This window comes from Erpetoichthys calabaricus, chromosome 9 (assembly GCF_900747795.2).
Source record: "Erpetoichthys calabaricus chromosome 9, fErpCal1.3, whole genome shotgun sequence".
NCBI classification, from domain to species: domain Eukaryota; kingdom Metazoa; phylum Chordata; class Cladistia; order Polypteriformes; family Polypteridae; genus Erpetoichthys; species Erpetoichthys calabaricus.
The window spans coordinates 196,628,071-196,650,422 of NC_041402.2; the positions used below are offsets into that span (position 1 = coordinate 196,628,071).

At 51.2% G+C, this 22,352-nt stretch overlaps 1 protein-coding gene across 1 annotated transcript in view; it reads right to left on the reverse strand.

Annotated features, from left to right (window-relative positions):
• cacna1ba (calcium channel, voltage-dependent, N type, alpha 1B subunit, a) overlaps positions 1–22,352 on the reverse strand; it is a 65,698-nt gene that overhangs the window by 29,404 nt on the left and 13,942 nt on the right. The window contains exons 4-10 of the mRNA XM_051931453.1: positions 17,475–17,566; positions 17,230–17,382; positions 16,293–16,480; positions 5,809–5,912; positions 4,457–4,572; positions 4,104–4,160; positions 3,782–3,871 (exon numbers count right to left, since the gene is read on the reverse strand). Of these exons, the coding sequence (XP_051787413.1) occupies positions 3,782–3,871; positions 4,104–4,160; positions 4,457–4,572; positions 5,809–5,912; positions 16,293–16,480; positions 17,230–17,382; positions 17,475–17,566 (800 nt within the window). The remainder of the gene's footprint in view (positions 1–3,781; positions 3,872–4,103; positions 4,161–4,456; positions 4,573–5,808; positions 5,913–16,292; positions 16,481–17,229; positions 17,383–17,474; positions 17,567–22,352) is intronic.

Sequence of the window (22,352 nt, forward strand, 5' to 3'; positions counted from 1 at the left end):
GGGGGTCCTGTTGGCACTCCAGATCTTCCTCTGGTATTGTGGAATGTCAGCTACGGAGAATGCGATCAGGTAGGACACCAATCACAGCAAGCGAAGAGACGCAAACTAAAGCCATCTAAAGACTAAGCCACCTCGTAGTTCTGACCATCACCATGCAAGGTGACCAGGACACACAGACACTCTGTGTACAAGACCCCTGCATTTCCCTCTGACCCCCCTTTAGAGTGTGTGTCCTCCCATCAGCCCTTCTGCCGGCCACTCAGCAGCACAGCTTTAGCTAATGTCCGACCCGAAGGGCGAGCAAGAGTGGGGACTTCCCGTTCAAATGCCTCCAAGTCAAACGATAAGATCTGGGAACAGGCCCCCCCGGGCACTTCACTGAGGGGATGAGCCACAGAGGCAAGGCCGGACCACCCTCTTCATGAAGTCCTCCTGATTTGAAGGATCTGCCCCCCTTACTCGTCCCCTTCAGGCTGTGGCCTTCTAGTAGGTGGGAACGGAGCGATTTGTAACTGCGGCCCCCCAGGGACCCACAGCACCACCAGGATCTTGATTTTCAGGATGTCCCAGGGACGTCGAAGCCAACATTTCAAACTTGTCTCTCTTGTCCGGTTTTGTATCATTTATTTGTATTCAAGTTTCTTTTGTTTATTGTGAATATTTTTTGTATTAATTTGATAACGTCCCATGTGCTTTGTGGGTGGGGGGCCATCCCGAGTCAGCGGACACATTGGGACACTCCCTGATCGTGACTCTCACCTCAGTGGGCGTCAGAGTCTGAGCCAAATCACTGAAGGGGTCCTCCTGAATTAGGTTGATGCAGACCCCCCTCAGCCCCAGTGAAGGGTCTCGGGACAGACGGCAGAGTCGGACTTTACTGTACGGCGCACATGTAGACTCAGTTCAGACGACGTGAGCCATCTGTCATTACACATCTTATCACGCTACTCATCCTCGTCTGACTCCACTTCATTCTACCAATATGTCTTACCTGAGGGGGTCTCAAAGCCCCTCTCTGTCCCTCCCAGCTCTTCACTCGCTCCCTTTATTTACAGCCTAACAGTCCACATGCCCACCCTTTCCAGCTCTCCTGCACCTCTGACCTTTGGCTCAGTGAACTATCGGTGGTCTCTGGCTCATACAGAATAAAGAAAAAGATGCAGGCAGAACTCTTTTTAATTCTAAGTCTTCCATCCTAATGCCTCGTTAAATAAAGAGCCCACTTTTCTAATACATAGAGATTCCCAATTTTAAGAACACATTTTCCTATAATGGACTGCTGGCACCAACTTCAGTTGCCCATTCCAGAGGATTCCGGAATTAAACTGAAAATGTAAAAACAACTCCAGTGATGTCTGCCACAAAAGAACGCAGCTGAAGTTCTGAACGTCGGTGACATCGGTGACGCCAACTAAGGACTTGATCGACGTGCCGGGTGTGGCTCTCTAACGTAGGAGTAGTGGCAGCAGGGACCCCCCTGGTGCATCTGTGCCCGCCTTTTGCTAACCTTATCCAAATCATGTTGTGTGGTCTCATCTCCTGCACTTGTAACATTTCTGTCCTGTCCTGTGAGTTGTGTTGTATTGACCTCCTTTTTTGTCACCCACCCAATCTGGACAAGGGTTGTCTCTCTTTGAACTGCCTTTCCTGAGGTTTCTTCCATTTTTTATTCCCTAAAAGGGTCTTTTCTTTGTCTTCTTAGAGAGTCGAGGCTGAGGGGCTGCTAAAGTTTGTGGTGGTCTCGATTTATGAGCTTTCCATACAAGTTCTAAGGAGACTGGCAAAGATCTCATTTGCTTTTCCTTTCAGGGCTCATCAGGAGGATCTTCAGACCAAACAGAAGCAACAAGGTCAGTAACTGAAATTCACGGGGCGGGAAGAGCCACAAACAAAGCTGTTCATCTTTATTGTTTGGTTTTTTGTGCCTAAACCCTAAACTGTTGGACCACTTAGCACAGGTACCGGTGGTCTTTCAATAAGTAGCACATAACGTAGGAAGGCACCGATGAAGACACTAAGGCCAAATCATAGCCACATCATCGTCCAAAGGAGACCTTCTGACAGGAGAATAAAACAAACACACGAGGAGCAAATCCCCCCGGTGCTCACACGTCATGCCAATCGTCCAGGACATCGCAGTTAAGCCCCTCTATGATGCAGGGTGCCAACTGGACAGCAAAGTAAACGCATGCCACCCAACTTGGGGAGGTCAATCAGATGTCTGAAATAAACACGTCGGCCAACTCTTCAGCTGTAACGAGAGGAATATGCAGACCCCCAGACAGAAGTTTCTGCTCGGAGGGGTCTTTCAGAGGTCTTTTGTTGTGTACTTACAGGACAGACACCTCCCTCATCGCCAGTTCTTTTCTTTTGTTGTCGTCATTTCTGTCTCATTTCGCATATCACACTGCCGGCTGCTTTTGTATTTTCATGTATTTGAATGTTCATTTGTGACTCATGAACAGCCCCTCCAAAGTCTAGAAGGACCCTCAGCATCTCCACTTCCTCCACACCCCCCCCATTGTCATCCCAGGGGGCACATTCTGACCAGCTGCTGCGGTCCTGCCACTCATCAGAAGACATCGCTGGGACCTCCCTACCCTCCATTAAAGAGCCCACGGCATTCTGGGGGTCCCCCCCCCCCCCCATGGTGGTCTCTATGTCCTGCCACCATGCCAAAGCACCTGCACCAGTTCTGCCACAACTTCTTTCTACCCCTGGGCTGTCTGAACCCCGTGCTGCCCCACATATTGGATTTAAATCAACTTCTGGATGCTGATACCAGCTGTGTGAGCCCGAGGTCCTAGAAATGACTGAAACGCCGAGTCAGTGGTCTCGTTTTGTCGATGTGCTTGCCCCCCGTTGTCTATCAGTGGCTACGTGAGTTTCTGTCTATTGGGTGGTCTCCCTTTGGCGACAGAGCCTCAGACACACACACACATAGACGTTTCTATAGAAGACATTTGCTGCTGTCACTCCAGTTATAGTCCAGCTCTTCTCTGCTCCTGCATGTGTTGCTCTGGGCACGCTAGCTGGTGCCACTGAAATGCTGCGTATGGCCACTTTGACCATAAAGCCACTTGACTTGTGTGTTGTGGGCGGGCCCTCAGGAGGTGTGTCCAGCATGACATCACGGTGGAAGGACCGCCCTCATCCTATACACGGTGACGGTCCTTCAGAGAGCCGTTATTACTGTTGCTGTTTGATGGTTTTGCGTTACTGAACTGCAGACTACAATACCTTTTTGTTTGATTTCATTTGTTTTGCACTTATACTGTGAAACTGAACGTTTGAAATTCAAGGTCCTTAATTTTGTCATTTAAGACTCGGAGGTTTTTCAGTTCCTGTCCCTCTTTTTAGACCCTTCTGTATGTTTTGAACGCTCATTTCGGTTCAGTACTGGGCTTTCCCCCTCTATGTGCCCATGTAGGCCAAAGCCTGCTCATAGTTTAAGGAGAGAGTCCATTTTGGATCAACCTGAGCCCAGATATCAGGAGGCAATGCCTCATCTTGAAGGCTGCAATTTGAAAGCCAAAAGAGACTTGGAACAAGAAGATCAGAGCAACATAACAAAGACAAAGATCAGAAGTAAACACCTGTACCCGCCGGGCACTAAGTGACGTGTATAACACAAGGCAGCCACCATGACACCATGGGCCTCCACCACGCACCGTGACATCCAGACATAATGGTGAGTCCACCCGCACCAAGTACCCAGTATTACTGGACACTTCACGCCCCTGAAGCCAGCCGGCCAGCCCCCCCCACTAGTGCTACTCACCCACAGACGAGATGTCAGTGAAGTGGTCCTCTCCTTCCTCAGCGTGGATCAGGTCATTTTTGCTCTTCTTTGTCTTTGCTCTTTTCAGAACTGCAGAAATAAGAACACGTATGAGTGTGAGCCCCCCGAGAAGACCCCAGCAGACCACAGTTGTAACTCTGAACTGTAGGAATCTCCCTGAGATGTGTGTGTGTGGGTGTGTGTCTCAGGAGGGCCCCGTGCAGGACGACAGCACGTCAAGACAACCTGGGGTGGCCAAAGCTGGCAAACAATGAGCACACCAGACACCGGGGGGCTCAGCAGTGGGTAAGTGCCATCTTACCATCCAAAGGGGACTTCTCTTCAGCGTTTTTGTCCTCTTCTGCCAGCATCACCTCCTCTGGAATGAACAAGAAGCACATTAAGAGTGGAGCGGGGCCTGCAGTGCCCACCGAGGGCACCATGTGATCAACATGGGAAGGGGGAGTGCAGGCAACACAAAATTCATCATAGAGTTATTGAGAGTCTAAGCTGGCACTCAGCAGTGCCCAGGGCGTCCTTATAGTTCTACTTTTGAAATTCAAGAAAAGTGGCAGCCCATTTAAAGCACTGCCCCGGTGCCAACACAATGGAGAAGGGCGGGCAGGCAGGCGCTGGCAGCAGGTCCATGAAGTGATCAAGTTCAGCTCCACTCACCTGCTTTGCAAATCCACTCCAGGTAGCCATTGAGCTCCCTCTCAATCTGCTGCTGCCGACGGAGTTTCAGAAACTCGCGCCTCTTCTCCACGCGTTCTCGCTCTTTGGCAAACTCTCTAGAAGAAACCAACAGAGGCTCCGTTAGTCGGCCATCACCGCCCCTTGCACAGATTCCAGTGACCGGGCCAAAGGGGTTAAACTTCTACTAAGGCTCATTAAACCGGGCACAGCAAGGAACAGAAATACACCTACTATCTGGTGCCAACCCCACCCTGGCATGTAGCTGTACAGGTTGGCAGTGAAAGCTTTCAGAAGCCACCAAGTCTGCCCTTGCGCTGCAGGCTCACTTGTCATTGGCATGAGCTCTCTCTGTGAGGTGGCAGTGCCAAGAGGGTTCTCAGCCACCTGCCTTACGTTATGGTGAGTAATTCAGAGCCCAGGACCATCTGATGGATCCAGGACCTCACTTCTAGTTGTCCCTTTTAGGTTTCAATGATCGTGACAAACGAGAGATGGTAAAAGGGTCAGAATCAAATATCAGCCAGAGCGCCAAGTGCCACGATGGAAAGTCATGTGGCACAGGCGTTGGCACTACATTCAGTTCTCACCTGGGGGCAACAGTGAGATTTTGAACCTGCGGCTTCCAGTTGATAACACCAGCAGCTGCCAATTTGCCAGTTCACCCATTTCACGCATCCAGGTGCAAAATCAGCTTAATCGAGTTAAGGCGCAAAGCAGGGAGGGTGCCAGTCCACAGCAGGGCACACTCACCCTTGCACACACTTGGACAACTTAAAGATGTCAGGTAATGAAACCTGCCTGTGTCTGGAAGGTGGGAGGAGAACAGGAGCACCTGGAGACTGGGGAGGACATGCAGCGGCCAGGCCAGGACTCAAACCCACCGTCGCACTAAGGAACTGAGCAAACTTTTGTGGGTCTAGAAGGGGGGGGGGGGGTCCTGGTGCCCCCTCCTGGTCAGCCTGCCGCTCCCAGACAGGACTCCATTCAGTTCACCGCTCAGAGTGGGGGTCTACTGCTCCTGTGCCAGTAACTAATCCAATACCCCACATCTTACAACGAGCCCCTCCTAATGAAGTCCCATTGCACTGGCCTGTGCCCTGAGGGTCTTCCTTCTTATCTCTGTGAGCAGCGAGGCCAACGGGCACAGCACAGAGTGTCCTTCAGAGCGGAGAGCGCTGAGGAGTGGGCACACAAGTGGATCGAGGGCCTTTGCTGCCACCTACAGGCACTGAGCAGCAAGGAAGTGGGCCCACGACAGAAAGGTCACTCGGTGGCCCCCCTGCCAGAGGCGGCTAGGAAAGGCAGAAGAGTGAAGATCAGAAGAGCCTTACCCGGACAGAACTCCCAGGACCAAATTGAGCATGAAGAAGGAGCCGATGATGATGAGGGGCACGAAGTAGAGCCAGTTCCAAGTGTTTCCAGCAGCATCATTTGCCTGCAGGGAAAATAATCAGCTGATCACTATATAGCGCCTTTCAAACAAATACTAAGAGAACAACGTGAAGCAGACACCAAGTGAGGATGGCAGAGGGCAATCCAGGGGGCAAAAGGGGGCTAAAAGTACACAAGCAGAAAGGCGCTATATAGCAAAGGTTATTATGTAAATGAAGCCTGGATATCTACCTGACCGGTAGTCCCTTGGAGTGTCCACTTCATATCCGCTGCCAGGCCACACCTCATGCTGGACAGACACGATCTGCAGCCAATGACAGTGGCCTGCCAGGCGCACTTGGGGCACAGCCCGCTCTTAACATCATTGCCAGGCTACTGGACGGACCACAGGCCGAGTCCTCATGAATGTTAGCAGCCCTGGCATAAAGTGGAATGGCCACCAGGAAGTGAAAGTTAAGGCAAATCAAAGTAAGCAGCCGCCGACAAGAGCCCCCTCAGGGTGACCTCGTCGTCACAAATCAGCAAATGTGGAACGAACCCTGGGCATGTCACCTCACCACATCAGCCAGCAAGCAAATGAAAAGCCTCTGATCTAAATAAGAAGATGAAGATGACGACCGAGCCAAATCACAGCCACTGGCCGATGTGGACAGCTGGTCTTCCAGGGAAGGGGCCAGAGGTGGCACCTGTGAGACACGGGTCCGAACACCACCACCACCACCAGACACCAGCACTTTACACAAAACACACGGGTTTATTAAATAAATACGTCCGACACGGCACCCAGTGCTCCCAGTACCAATCACCCTCCTCACGGGCTTCCGTCTCAGTTTCCGTGGGCCACCTGTCACCTGTCCTCTCCTCACAGGAGTTTCATCCTGCTCCCGACTCTCGCTCCCCGATTGTATTTCCACCTGGTTGTGCTCCAGGTGCTTGATGATGTCCTTCCAGCGGTGTGAAGGACGTGCTGCCCTTGCACCCACTAGCACTCTGGGCGTTCCTGGAAGGTCCTTCCCTCCACCTTCCCAGGAATCTCCTGGGCTCCACGACGCTCTGGGTGCCCCCTGGCGGTGGCCATGGGCCCCAGTGGGCTTGAGCCTCCCTGTTCCTTTCCCGTGGTCCCCTCAACATCCAGGGCGGCTGCCCCTTCGTGGCCCGGGGGACATATAAACCACCTCCCAGTCCTTCCAGGCGTCCCGGCTGGGTCTGACCCCCAGCCTCCTGTGACACACCACAGTCTGTGCCCAGGGGCTAACAAGTGAAGTGTCATGCAGTGACTTACAGGACAGCCTGACCAGACAGGTGTCAGTTACTGCTTGTGTGGTCGGGGGGGGGTATGGGGGGGCGATGATGATGAGCAACACCACTGCAAACGAGACAACGAAGAGCTGGAGAATCTCAGGGGCCGTTTCTGGCTTTAATGACCTCAAGATGGAGCCGAGCCGAGGGCTTACAGTCGTCACATGCCAGTCCAGGCCTGTAAGGTCACTTTAATGCCACCCGTCACTTTTCTTCGATATTTATTTCCATTTTGCATTACGCGGTGATGGCCACGTCTGGCTTTGGGCCCCCTTCGACTTTGGCGGGTGTGTAAAGTGCTCTGTGAAAGGCGCCATATGAAATACAAAGTGACTGACAGACGGGCCTTACATAAAGTCAGGGCTTCAAAGGGCCACAAGAACGAGCACTTTGGTCGTGAAGGACCTCTGGAAGTCAACCCCCAAACTCCTGCTACTAAAGACATTGAGATCGGTAGCCCACCTGACATTTACATTTGGTGGTCTCGCCTTACTGCCTCACTTTGCGCGGATGAAGCGTTGTGTTTCTCACTAAGACGCCCCCTGCTGGTAGCCCATGTTGGTCTACTTGTGTTTTATTCAGAATTAAAGTTTTGCAGTCTCATATTTACGCTTTTCTTGGCTTGGATTTCTTTCTTACTTTTGGATTCTTCCTCCGGGTTTTCTGCATCTGAACATGAAAACGTCTCGGGTGTCGCAGGCAGACATCTTGTACAGCCGCTCGTCTTTATGTGATCTCCATTTGGTCCGACTGTGAACTCATGAGTGGCGCCTTTCCATTTGGATTGCAGGGACGTTGTGACTTTGACCTTTTCTGTTTTTTTTTTCTCGTGCTGTCTGGTAGTCTTCAGTGGTTTTCAGCACATAACTTGCAGATGGTGTCCTTCTTCACTGTGTGTCCCCCCCCCCCCCCAGTTCCTCCAGATGTTTAAGATGTGACCCCCCCCTTTGAGTTTCTCGGTGGTGCCTTCAGAGCCCCTCGTCCCGCTGAAGCTCATCTTGCGCCCCAAACTTTGGAGGGAGTGGCGCTCGACAGCTGCGGCCCCGAGAGGGGTGTAAATCAAGAGGCGAGACCCCCTGGCTTTGGTCGAGATTCTCTGCTTTTAACTGTTTAAGGGGTGAACACGATGTGCTCTCCGAGTGTCGGCATGTCGTGGTTTGGATGTTTTAATGACGTCGTGCCAATGGGCCCTGAAGTCACCTTATAAGACAGGAAGTCGGACCGAGTCCCAGGAGGGCCAACTGGGGGTCTGGATGCTTGGAGACGGGGAGTGACACGCAGTGGCCATGTGACACACGCAACATGACGGCTCGTCTTGTGTGTCTTCACCTGGCATGTGGTGATCTGCTCTGTGCCTGCCTGCCTGCCTGCCTGCCTGCCCGCCCTGTCGATGCCCCTCGCTCACATCTGGCAGGACCAGGAGGCGGACGAGGCAAAGGCACAGGCGAGGGTCCTAACTGAAATAACTGGAAATCACGACGACGAGACACACCAACGCTAACTTGACTTGTCTGAGAGGCGGAATCTTGGACAACCAGGAAGTGTGTGACGTCACGACAGGGGACATCGCGGCTGTCACAAGGCAGCAATGGGGACCAACACGCCCATCGGGTGCAGGCATTAAATAACAACACTAAACGCTTCAACCAATTTAAAGAACCGAATTCTACACACTCCAAAGACCCCACAAGGAAAGAGAAAAGTAAGAAAATACGTGAGAAAATTCCAAAACACCCCCAACTACAAGAGGCCCCTCGGGATGCCAGTCGCAGTTTCTGGATGCTCAGGATAATCGAAATCTGGGGTTTTTTCTTGTGACCCACTTTTGTGTGTCGTCGTGTCCCGATCGCCCGTTGCATCCCCCATGGAGAAGCGCCACTGAGCGCCGAATGGGGGGATTGTTTTACCCTTATTATTCAGGACGAGGACCAAAATGGGTCACAACCCACCGAGTTTAAGAAACGCTCGCCGTAAAGGGTCTCAGACTGTTAAGACATATCTGGGTGACCCCCGGTGACAAGTTACACGTGTGCTGCTGCTTGTGCAGTTTCACCAGTGGCACCCAGCGGCACAATCGTCCAGTACAGGACACCGAGACGCACAGAGCAACACAGAACAAGTGACAAATCCTGTGAGCGGCCATCGTCCACATGCCATGGGGCCAGCAGCACACTGTCACACACAGCCACCGTGAAGGGTACGGCGTACAGCCACCAAACTCCACCACAGGCTTGCCCGAGGGTCCCTGAGTGAAGAGCTGCTGCGGCAACTTTGGGTTTTTATGGACTGACGGAGGGACAGCAGAGAAGTGCAGCGGGCATCGCAGCAAACAAACATCAACGACAAATCGCCGGGCTTTCCTTTTCTTTTCTTTCTTTCTTCTCAGTGCGTTGGGCCGATGGACCCTCATCACGAATGCGCTGGTCCCACTCTGCTCCGTCATCAATCACATTTTTGGTGTTTTCTTTCCCTGGTATCTTCTGCCAGCTGGTTAAAGCACAGGGCGGCCACATGGGAGGCTGGGAAGAACGAATGAAGAAATCGACGCAAAGCTGTTCTCATATTGCTGGAATCAATAAGCCCTGACGTAAAGAGGGCTGGCCCGGGACCCCCAGAGCTTTACGTTCTCCTGTGTCCTCGGCAGAAGGGCCTGGCCACTTCACGAAGCGCTTTGTTTATCAGCCTTAGAGGGAAGAGGAGCGGCTTTGACGTTCTGGTACACCAAGTGGGGGGAGAGCACTGGAGTCGACCGAAGATCCAATGTCGAGATTTGGATGAAACTCGATGTTCAAGACCCCCGGAGTCCGAAAAACGCCATTTTAGGAACTGTGTCTGTGTGTGTATGCATGTGTGTGAGTCTGTGTCTCCCTGTCTGTGTGTGTCTATGTGTGTATGTCTGTCTGTGTGTGTGTATGTGTGTGTGTGTGAGTGTGTCTGTGTGTCTATGTGTCTATGTATGTGTGTGTGTCTGTCTGTATCTCCGTCTATGTGTCTGTCTGTCCGTCTGTGTCTATGTCTGTCTGTCTCCCTGTCTGTGTGTGTGTCTGAATGTCTATGTGTGTCTATGTGTGTATGTCTGTCTGTGTGTGCGAGTGTGTCTGCGTGTCTGTCTGTCCATCTCTCCCCATCTGTGTGTGTTTCTATGTATGTGTGTCTGTCTGCCTGTCTGCGTGACTGTGTGTGTGTACGTGAGTGTGTCTGTGTCTCTGTCTGTGTCTATGTGTGTCTGTCTACATGTCTGTGTGTGTGTGTCTATGTATGTGTGTGTGTGTCTGTCTGCGTGTCTGTGTCTGTCTGTATCTCCGTCTGTGTGTATGTCTGTCTGTGTGTGTGTATATGTGTGTGTGTGCATGTCTGTCTGTCTGTCTCTCCCAGTCTGTGTGTGCATCTGTGCGTCTATGTGTGTGTGTGTGTATGTGTGTCTATGTGTGTGTCTCTGTTCGTCTATGTCTGTCTGTCTCTCCCTGTCTGTGTGTAAACACGATACCTTGAGTTCACTTTCACTGAAGTCCACCAAATTCTGCCCACAGGTCTGTGGTACCAAACGTCGATTTCTTTCTTTCTTTCTTTCTTTCTTTCTTTCTTTCTTTCTTTCTTTCTTTCTTTCTTTCTTTCTTTCTTTCTTTCTTTCCGCTCCCCTTCCTGTTATTCCTGGTGCTGCACTGTCCCATTTCTTCCACTTTCCTTTTCTAATAATTGTTTGATATTTCATTCATTTGATTCGATTGATTTACAGTTGATTTTTATATTCTGTACATTAGTTATCGTCTTGCGGTTTGCTCCTCAAATATCCCTCCCCATATCGGAGTACACGAGAAGGTCACGGGGAGACCACCCTGATTTTTTTTTTGAACCCTTAATGACCCCATGTGGTTTGCAGTGACGGCTGAGTAAACCAAGGAGGCTCACCAGGCCGGCCCCTGGTGGAGGCCGGTGGTCCGCTCAGTAAATTACTAAATGGTGCGAGGAGGCTCCTGATTGGTCGGCCTGAAGAGAAGAGCATAACAAATATATCAGTCCACCCTGCCCGTTTGTACGGCCATCTTGTTCAGAGTGGCACGCCTGTGAGGTTGTCAAGACCTCTGCCTCATCTGCACACTCCCACAGTCCTTTGCATGAAGGGGTGCTTCCTGGCGTCAGTCTTACATGAACTCCTCGAGCCGTAGACGTCACACAGCGCTGGCGCGTTCGCCAATGGTGGACAATGAGCAGGTCAGCGAGATCACCGCCTCTTTGTGCCACACATTCACACAGACGGACAGACTTAAGGTGCCCATCAGAATTGTCCGATACACACATGAAGAGCTGCTTACGCTGAGATTTCTTCAGAAATGTCCGACTTCTCACAGTCATTTTGTCATTTTCTTCAAATGAAAGAAAGCAAACCTTGAACATTCGAGCCCCTGTAAGACCTGGACGTTGATACGAATGATAAAAACTAAAGATGAACGGTCCAGTAAGAGCTGCCAAGTAGCTGCACACTCCACTCACGGCCACCATGTGACCTCCCACGCTGCCTTGCTGCTGCTGCTCTATTTAGCTTGACGCAGGAGAAGATGGAACTCATCACATCTCCTCCTCTACAGACCACCTTAAGAGCCTTGAGCCACAGGCGAGACCCCCATCAGGTCCACAGCTTCACGGCCCGCCATGCACGCCGGTGTCGAGCGTCGCGATGTGCTGCCGTAAGCGTTTTCTTTCTGAAGCGTCTGAGTCTATGGTTGTAAGCGACTCCTAAAACACAGAAGACAATGGCACGCTGGCACTACTTCACAAGCGGCTGCTGGCTTTGCCTGCTTTGAATATTAGGAAATGGGACCAGTGAGCTCAAAGCTCATTGTCGCTTAGCTCAGGGTCATTTTGGGAATGTGTGCCTGTGAGCGCTGGCGCCGTGTGTACTGTACGTTATGGTGCATTTATAAACGACGAGATTTCAGTGTCACTCCTCTTCATCGTGCACCCTTGAGGTGGGTGAGATTCGGACGAATCTCTCAGGAATTAGAAACAAACAACAAAAAGCATTTCTCTTGTGTGGCGGGCATTAAACACAATCAGAGTAAAGCGATTCTACAGAGGAGGGCACCAGACTACAGTGAGGGGGAGAACTTGGGGGGAAACAGAAAAGAGTAAGTATGAGGTAGCAAAAGTGACAGCCACGTCACGTGGGCACCAGCAGGGCACAGCGGACACAATCGTCGCCGGATGGAGAGGAGCCCTGCAGGCTGCGGCCACTGAGCTTCCTTTCTCATTCGCTGGCTTGGCAGCGTCTCAGAGCAGAGCGCGATTAGCTGGGCTCAGCGAGTGCCGCAAGGGCCGCCGGCAACAGCAGCTCTCTGTGCATCGCCTTTCTTATTGAGCCTTCATTAAAAATGCTCACCAGACCAGGACGAGAGGGGGCTGAGAGGCGAGTAACGAGGCCGGGAAGTCAGACAGATCCTTGGCATCCGTTCGTTAGGAGAAGATCAGCGAGCACGTGCACAAGGCAGCCCTGGCACAGGCTACCCACAAGCCTTGCACGCAGGAGATGAAGGGGCCGCAGCATTCACTTCCCCTGTTACTCCTCATTTGGGATGATAGGCGGCAAGTGCCCTTGTCTAGCTAGACACTGGTACCTTCACACTTCTTGACATGCATGCCGCCTGATGCGAGGGCAGGAAGGGCACCGCACAACCTAGAGAGGCTGCCAGGTTGAGACTGCAAATTGCATCCTAACAGCAGCGGGTGAGCCTCAAGTCAGATTCACACGTGAACCTCAAGAACTGTGCCCTCGCCAAGTGCCTACGTCTGGCCTAATGTCAGCTGCCACATTCCTGCCTCGGGCACTGGGCACACAAGGCTACCACCTGTGCCTGAATCAGCTCCATGAGTACAAATCCTACTTTGAAAACCCTAAAAGTGAATAACCACAAGACATGCGGAAAGAAAGAAAGAAAGAAAGAAAGAAAGAAAGAAAGAAAGAAAGAAAGAAAGAAAGAAAGAAAGAAAGAAAGAAAGAAAGAAAGAAAAAGAAAGCCTAAGCCTAAGTGTGGTGTGCGCCTTTCCTTGTAAGCTGATGTTTAATGTTTTTCTGACGCCCTCTTCGCTCTAAAGGTTTATGTTCAGTGCTCACACACACACACACACAGACACACACACACACAAACACACACACTCACACACACACAGACTTCTTACTTGTATTTCCATCTTTTTTACACCTCAAGCCCAGGCGACTTACTCAGGCCAGACTTGTGGTCTTCAGCCCAGGGGTCTCAGCTGTACACCACAGTACCTGTCATAGTGACAGACACAGATGACCAGAGCCCTGCATCGTGACGTGGCACGTCTTTAAGATCCTGAACAAGACCCTTGAATGGGCACCGTGCTTCTAAGAGAAGGTCACATGGTGGCTTTTAATTGGCCACAGAGCTGACCAGGAGAGCACACTCAAGGTGACCGACCTGAGGACATGTGACCACAGCTATGAAGAGGTGAACACAGCCAAGTGACAACTGGGGACCTGCAGGTTGTTCAGTTAAAACCAGACCTCCCACGAGTGTTCATCAATTATGGGGGACAGCAAGACGTCAGTCACCAGAGTGAGACGAGCTAAAGAGTAAAAGCAGCGGAGTGTAAGAGAGCAGGAATTGGAGCCAAGCAAAGGGGAAGAGTGGGCAGCAAGTCGGACCACAAGGAGCAAACATCTGAAAGGTCAAACCACCTCAGTCCCTAGAAACAACCTGCTAACACACTGAGCTCCTGTACCAATCATGCGTCACAACGCTGGCAGTCATGGGGTGCCAATCGACGCCGTCGCTACACACAAATAGGCTAAAGTCAGGAGAAGCACACGTGACTGTGACGCACAATGTCGACCCAATGGCATCGCTGCTCTAGTGAAAGAACAGACAAACAATAAGAGAAATCAAATAAGAATCAGAAACAACAGAAAACAGAAAATAAAGTCATGACAACGGGTGATGCCAACGTACAGGAAATGCATGCAGAGAGAGGGGCAGCAGCCAATCAGAAAGCAGCTCAGCACAGCCTGCTTGAGTGAATTACTGTCTATACATTATTGATTATTGATTGATTTTTTGATCTACAACAGCGTACTTCTTTACTGGTCTGCCACTTGTCCTGTGTTTGTGTAAGGTGTCACACCGCTGCCACTGTCTGCTGCCATATGGTGTACAGATGTGACAGTAACGCCTTCTAACTTCACGGGGTTTGGACTCGCTCAACGAGAAGGGCACTGGACGTGGGCACACGGGACTAGCTCTGGCCTCTAGGACGGGTGCCATTACGTGGCTTGTCTGATTATTCAGCTCTGCTTGTGCCCTTCACACACGGGGTCCTTGACCACCAGCCCTTTGCTGCCAGACCAGCACTGGAGGGCCGCCTGAGCACCAGAGAAGTTGTGACATCACGAATCACAGGCTCGCTGAGACATTTTGTGTGGAGCGTCTCACAGCAGTGAGTAGGACATGAACAATAGAAGGTCTCTGGTGACAGCTGCTCAGATGACATCTCATGACATCATCTGTTCCTGTCCTTCCCTCGAGGGTCCCATCTCTACAGCAGTGCATCTTCTGCTCAGCCCTCCCCGTGATTTGTGCTAACAATGACGCGGCCCAAGGGCCCACTCCACAATAATAGCAGAGACAAGTAGCGGAGGAAACTCCATGTGAATGGTGGCAGTCCAAGGATAAAGGCACCGTGAGCCATCCCACCATCCCTGCTCACTCTCTCGATCTCCCCAGTCGGCGCCAGTCCGGTCGAGACGCATGTCAGGCTGGGGTCACAATCAGGGCCTGGAGATCCTCTAAGGGTGCCCAGCCCATGCCATGCTTCAGCACTACGATTCACTAACCATTAGTCCTCCTCGAGGGGCATCACGTGTTATGTGCCTGCATTGTCCAAGGTACCAGTCTCTCAAGCTCCGCTACTGTGGGCACAGCAGGGCGCCCCACGGGAGGTGGTGTGGCATCTGAGCTGCACCAGGCCTGTCTAGAAGTGTCACCCAGCTGTTGAGATCTCAGCCCTCCTCTGCCCGTTACAGACGCCAGCGGCTGCCAGGAAGAACTTGACTGAAATTCCGTGTGCCACGGAATTCCGTGAGCGTAGAAGGGACACGGGAAAGTAATTGGATTCTTGGACTCACAGAAATGGCTGTGATGTGCTGACAAGACGGATTGTTCCAGAATCTTGAGCATTAATGTAAAGAACAGCTGCAATCCACAGGAAGTGGCCAAACGTACACACTGGGAAAATGGTCACCAGTGTGAGACACAAAGGAATGAAGAGAGGAGCCCTCTGGGGGCCCAGGATGACCCTCGGTCAGGACCACTGCACTGTCTGTCTCGGTCTTTGTGTTATGTAGCAGCCTGGAGATCAATCGACACGCCGATCAATCAATCAATCAATCGATCGATCAAAGCCTACAGATTTCCACATCTTTATATAGTGCCTTTCAACTTGCACTCAAACGTGTGCCGTCCTGCATAAGTGAATGGACGGCTGACTCTGTTGAGTTGTTGTCCTCTCTGCTAACGAGTCTTCATCGGAGGAGACCCCTTCAGTATCTGCACAGTCTTTATGGCGGTCTGATTTGTAATCCCCCCTTTTAATATCGTTGTTCAAATCCACAAAGTCAGCGCTCGTCAATTCACATCTCGCCTCCTTCACTTCCTCAGCCAGGCCGCGTGTCACTTCAAGTCCACACACACACACACACACTGCCCCCTTAAACCGAGTGACGGCACTAACCGCCGCCTCGCCTCTCGATTCTTCATTCAGACTTAGCATGGCTGACCTCGGTGAACTGCCGCCCAGGCGTCCAGGGTCCAGCTTCACAAACCATTGTGGTGTCGGGATCATGCAATGCAGACCCCTGTGGTGGACAACTGAGCTCCTTCCTCAAGTCCCTCGTGTCCCACAGTGTGGCAGGTCAGCCTGCTCCTGCTTATGGTGACGAACGCCAACGTTGTACAACTCCATGGTGTCTCCATGCTAAATCTGCAACTCTGCCCACGTCTTTAAATTCATTGGCCAGTCTTTGTTATATAGCGCCTTTCTCATTCATCCTGTGCCACGCATGATGCCGCACACTGCTGCCCCCCAGAGGCCCAGTTGCAATACTCACGTTGTACAGAATTTCAGTCCAGCCCTCCATGGTGATGCACTGGAACACTGTGAGCACCGCAAAGAGGATGTTGTCAAAGTTGGTGATGCCAAAGTTGGGTCCACTCCAGAACTCCCTGCATTCTGTCCCGTTCGGACAAGTGCGTGCCGGGTACTCAACTCCACATGGATAGTCAACGGCTCGCTCCCCTGTAACAGCAACACGACATGTCATCAGCTGCCTTGTGCCACACTGTGCTGCCCATTCACCCCCTGGCATCAGTGGCATACTGAAGGACAAGGAGTCAATGCACACAACAATACTGGCCATACTGCCCAGCCAATGGACCTCCAGTGGTCTCTCGGCTTAGCTTTTCAAGGAAATGGATTGGCACCCCAGCTATGGTGCCAGGGTTTACACCTCCTACTCCTGCATGTCGCCCACTTCTGACTGTCCTGTGACGTCTCGAGCAATGAATCAACAACAGAAAGATGGGGGCAGCCAGCCAAGCCCCTCCTCACATCACATGTTTACCCGCAGGGTCCAGCGGGGCGCACAGACTGCTTTATGAAAGGCCGGCAGAACATGAAACATGCAGGTGCCCCATGGAGCCTCTGAAAGTTCACCCAGTGGGCAGCCTGTCAGGTCGTAGCAGTCGTCTACAAAGTAATGAAAAGCACTTCAAAGGAGAGGGAGAAACCGCAGGGCCAGAAGAAGACGGGCACAGCATGGCACCACCACGGGCATGCAGCAATAAAAAGAAACAAAACGGCAGCATAGGGAGACAGAAACCGTCGGATCAGTCTGATCGTCATGTTATACAGCGCCTTTCACAGACAGCGTCGCCACCAGACAAAGCGCCAAAGGAGGAGACGGCTGGCAGAATGACCTGGTGGCTGGCACAGTGGCCAGGGCGTGGGAGGTCCTCACAAGTACAGCGCCACATGTAGACTCTCACCTGTTTCGATTCTGAAGCAGGTCTTGTGGAACTTCCCCATGTAGAACTCGAGGCCAATGATGGCAAACATGACGATGGCAAAGAAGAGCAGAAGGCCAATCTGCAGCAGGGGCACCATGGCTTTCATGATGGATTTGAGGACAACCTGCAGACCTGTGAGGGAGACAAATGACAGGGGGACGTTCATCGCGCAGCACGCATATGCGCACGCACCCACAAACATGTGGCATCGGGGTCACACGTACTTGGAATTCCAGACACCAACTTCAGGGGCCGCAGCACTCTCACGGCTCTCAGGGTTCGGAGGTCAAAGTCTGCCCCAACTGTGGCCAGAATTCTGAAAAGAAGAAACAAAAAAATAAATGAAGGCAGCCAGTACAGGGCAGTGCCACCAACGTGTCCCTCTAAGAGTGGCGCCCCTCACCTCCTCAGCTCATGACCTGCCTTCCCACCACTTCTTGGCACTGCTGGGACCCCCCCTGTGTGCTGACTGGCGACTACACAGCAAGTCCACACGGGCCGAGGGGACAAACAAAGGGCTGATGAACGGCCAGAAGGAAATGACACGGCGGTGCCAAACAACAGGGGGCGCTCTCACTGGGCAAGGAGCATGTGCTTGTGTTGGTTATGATGGTCACGTCTGCCAGTCAGCCAGGCCTGACTCAGGTGCACACAGCGTCAGGGGTTGGCATGGGAGGTGGTCTGCCCACTGGTGTGTCAGAGCAGTGCCATGCCACACAGTGAAGGCCCACAATTGTGGAGGCGGCATCTCAGTTCACCTCAAGCGCAGAGGGGCGCCGAACGTCATGGTATATCTGTAAGCGGCCCTGGGCGTGTGCCGCTTCTAGAGCCTGTTGGCCTTGAGGTTGGTTGCGATCCCAGACTCGTTTACGACACGTGTGTGCCACCCACTTGGCTTTTAGGTAAATGCACAGCGATGCCCAGTGCAGAATGGGTCAGGCGACAGCAGTTATTCACCCATGTGCTGACCAGCAAGAGCGGCGACCATTTCACCATTTGGGCGTCTTTGCACTGAGCTGTCCCAGTGTCTCCTCTGGCACTGCTGAGGTTGGCATTTTCTCTTCTTTTATTTCTTTTCTTTACCTATCTAGTTTGTTTCAAGCTCATTAGACTCTTTAGGTCCTCCCTGTCTGACACAATGGCTGCCTTTCTTAAGATGGCGTCCCGTTATTTGGGCTTCTGACTCCCTTCCCAGCACTGACTGCTCTTGGTTGGCAGATGGGATGAACACGCAGTGTCCTGACTAAGGGCGTCCTTACAAATTAAACACTCCTGCTGACACACTCCGGGCTCTGGGCCGCCATTTTGATATTCGTGTCACCGTAACGGATAACAGAGGCACAACTGAAAACTGCCATTAATGTTCATCTGTGTGACATCAGTAATGTGGAGAAGCCATGTGTGGGAATATCAAGTGCGCTGTAAACCAGTCGAGCCTGATGGGGTATCCAAATGGACACGGCCCGGGGGTCCTCTGGCCCATGAACTGGTGCTGGACTGAGGTAAAGTCAGATTATTATAATAACTTTATTTAAGGAAGCAAGCATGTCCCCATGCCCAGGAGAAAGACTGCTTGTCCATTTGTGGGCAGATATGCCAGTCACAGCAAAGACCCTTTCAGAGGCCCCAGCTAGAAAATGCTGCACCGTGTCACTTTGTCTCCTCCACAAAAGTCGATTTGGATCGGACAACTCCGCTATGACTCCTGGGGACCTTCTGACACCTTTAGCTTTAGCACAGCGGGCGGCGATTGTGTCTTCAGCCATCATCGTTCTTCTCGCTGACTTTGGGTCGTTTATCAGTGCCATGCTGTGCACGTGGGATTTCTCTCTGCGTTTTTCACGCTGCACATATGGCCTTCACTATCTACAACCAGTTAAGAAGAACAAATGACAAACATCTGCCACCGACACCCCCTGGACACCCTGGACTGCATCCTTCTTCACTTTGTCTCCATGGCAACTTCTAAAAGTAGACCTGGAGGGGAGCACTGCAAGAATACAGAAGGTATCCCAGTCTGAGGTCCAGGGGCTCTCAGGTGGCTACGTGTCCACCTAGAACTTATAGATGCACTGGTGAGGCCTCATCTGGAGTCCTGGGTGCAGTTTTGGTCTCCATAAAGACACAGCAGCACTAGAGAAGGTCCAGAGAAGAGCGACGAGGCTGATTACGGGGGGCTACAGGGGATGAGTGATGAGGGGAGACTCAAAGAGAGCGATGAAGAGGAGATCTGCCTGATGTGTTTAAAATGATGAAGTGAATTAGTCCGGTGGATCGAGTGACTGTGACTTTAAAGTGAGGTCATCAAGAACATGGGGGGTGGGGGGGGGGGGGGACGGTTGGAAACTTAGGGGTCAATTTGACACAAACATTAGGAAGGTGTCTTCACACGGAGAACCACAGACACGTGGAATGAGGTAGACAGGAGGACTTTATGGACCTTCACAAGTCGTCTTGGGGTCGTTTTACAAGAATTACTGTAAATGGGTACACTGTAAAAAAAAAAATGTTAAATTTACAGTAAAATAGTAGCAGCTGGGTTGACAAAATTTTACTGTAATAAATAAGGTGACAGTATTTTTAGGTCTGCTGTATAACTTTGTAGTAAAAACTGTTTTTTCTTTGCAACGCATTCCAACAGAAGGGAATGTTTAACCAAACCCCGAAATTCACACACTGTAATAAATATGCCAATCAATCAATACGCCATCAGAACGTACCGTCAGGGTACACAGCTGGGATCAGTAAAGTAACAACAACCAACAGCAAACAAGGACCATTGAATTACACACACGGAAAACAATGCAATGTTTAAGGAAGTCCGGGCACATTGTCTGGTGGGGAAGTAAAGTTTGCTTTGGTGGTGTTTGGTGTCCTACTGGTGTGCCAGCTTAGCGAATACAACCCACCAGAAATCAGCTTCCATAACCTCAAAAAACCTTCAGCACGCTGAGAAAAATCCGTCAGCTAATTTAGTTTAAGTTTTATTTCCCGACTATTCAGGTCTGCGGCTCACCGGGAACGACATGGTAAAAGGGGGCGTGTCCTTATGCAAATGTCATACCCGGCTTTACTGAAACGGCGCTTTACGGTTGTTTTCCTTCACTATTTAACAGTTTTACACTGTAGAATTAACAGATTTTTTCAGTGTAATTGTAATGCACCAGTAAACGGTATTTAGCATATTTTGAAGGTAGAAAAATATCGATATTATAGAACTTGCTGTAAAAAATAATGAAATGTATTGTTTAAGATATTGAGGTGATTTGCAGTAGAATGTACAGTAACTTTCCTTTTTTCCAGAAAAGGTCTTTTACTTTCCCCATTTACAGTATTTTTACCGTTAAATTTACTGCCATTGTTTACAGTGTACTTTTATTAGATTTGGGTCCTTCTGAAGTCCTAAATGTCTCCAGTCCGAGGCCTGGCATTGGAATGGGCCAATATGGCTGAGCTCAGTCCATGGAGGGGTCACAGTGACGCCAGCACTCCACCGTAGCCGGACTCCATCGTTACTCTGCAGTTACGGTCTGAACATTTAGGATGCTTTGCTAAACTCACAGCCAGCTGCTCTAACAGGTACCTTCACGCTCCTCTCTTCTAAATGTCTGCAGATGTGCTATCAAAGAGCCGCTGGTGTGACTGACAATGAACATGCGTCTCCTCTGCAGGGCCCTCGACACGCCGGCAGATGGTATCCAGGAACAGAAGCCCCTCTGGTTTAAATTAGTCTTCGACAAAGAGCCAAGCAGACACATCAAAGCAGAAGATCGAAAACCAAAACGCTGCAAATCGCTCAGAAAGCAGAAGACATTCCGCCCAACCAAAGGACTCGCTCAGTCTGACGTGCGGCCCATGCTGGCAAAGTCTGCTTTGTGTTTGTGAAGTTACGGGACTTGCTTGGTGTTTGAAGGGCACGCCTTGTGCCAGCTTTGACTGTAATGCCAACTCTTCCTCGGTCCCTTTAGGAGCTCAGGCCCCTCTCCATTACCCCGACCCAAAGCTTCACTCACTGCTTACTCTCCTCCTTCTCCATTGAACACTGCTGTCCGCTCGCCCCCTTCCTAATTCTGCCAGCGCTCCCCCAGGACCGTCTTACCATTGCTAGTCTCTGTACGTTGTGACTTGCTGAGTGGTTGTGTAGGTTGGGGGTCCCAGTGCTCTGCTTTGCCCAGAGGGGGCTCATAACGCCATTAAGATGGCACTGGGACCATTCAAGCCTGCCCGTTTCTAGATTCTTGATCTTTTTGGTCTTTCCTTGTTCTTGTAAAATGGAGCACAGAAAGATCACAAGCATTGGGGGTCTGGAAACTTTGAAAGGCTCAGAATGGAACAGAGAAGAGAAAAGAGAAAGTCAAACAAGAACCTGAAACATGAAAGAAGCCGCAAAATGAACAAGGAGCCCTGCAGTGGCCCTGCTGCACCCTCCTCCCGTATTACACGAGCAAACACGCAAATCTCCGTCTGTTTGCTTTAATAAACTTTGTGTACAAACGGCGCTCCCTTTACGGGGTCTGTTTGAGTTTCCGAGGCTGGCATCAGAGCTGAGCGACGGCAGCCCCCTCCGCCTCGGATCACCTCACCGGCCTCGTTTCGTACGCTGCAAGTTCCAGTGTTCGATACCTACGCGTGTGTCTACTCTAATTATTTCATGGACTTCGAACACAAATAAATAAAACTTTACACAATAAACAATCAAGTTACCTTCGTGCCGCGTCCTCCGCTGCCCGCCTCGTTGCTGCAGGTTGGCGCGCGCGGGCTGGAAGCCGGAAGTGTCTCCTCTCACGTCCACTCCATGAAAAATGCGCGCGCGGGCGGCACGGAGCTGAAGTCGCGTTCGGCGTCCAGAAGGTTCTTTACCGTGAAATTCGGAGGTGCTCTTCGTTAAACTCAGGTTGTCATTTTCGTTGTTTTTGTGTTTACTCTTTGTAATCTTTAGGGAATCTTCACATGTGCCCGAGAACTTTGTTACAAAAGCGGCCTGCAGGTCCTTTTAACGTGTAGTGATGGACGAGTCACCAGCAGACCGTTGTTTTTGAACGACTCTGCTGACCGGCGATTTTTAGGAAATCAGACGAACGGATTCAGTAGCGCTCCGCCGG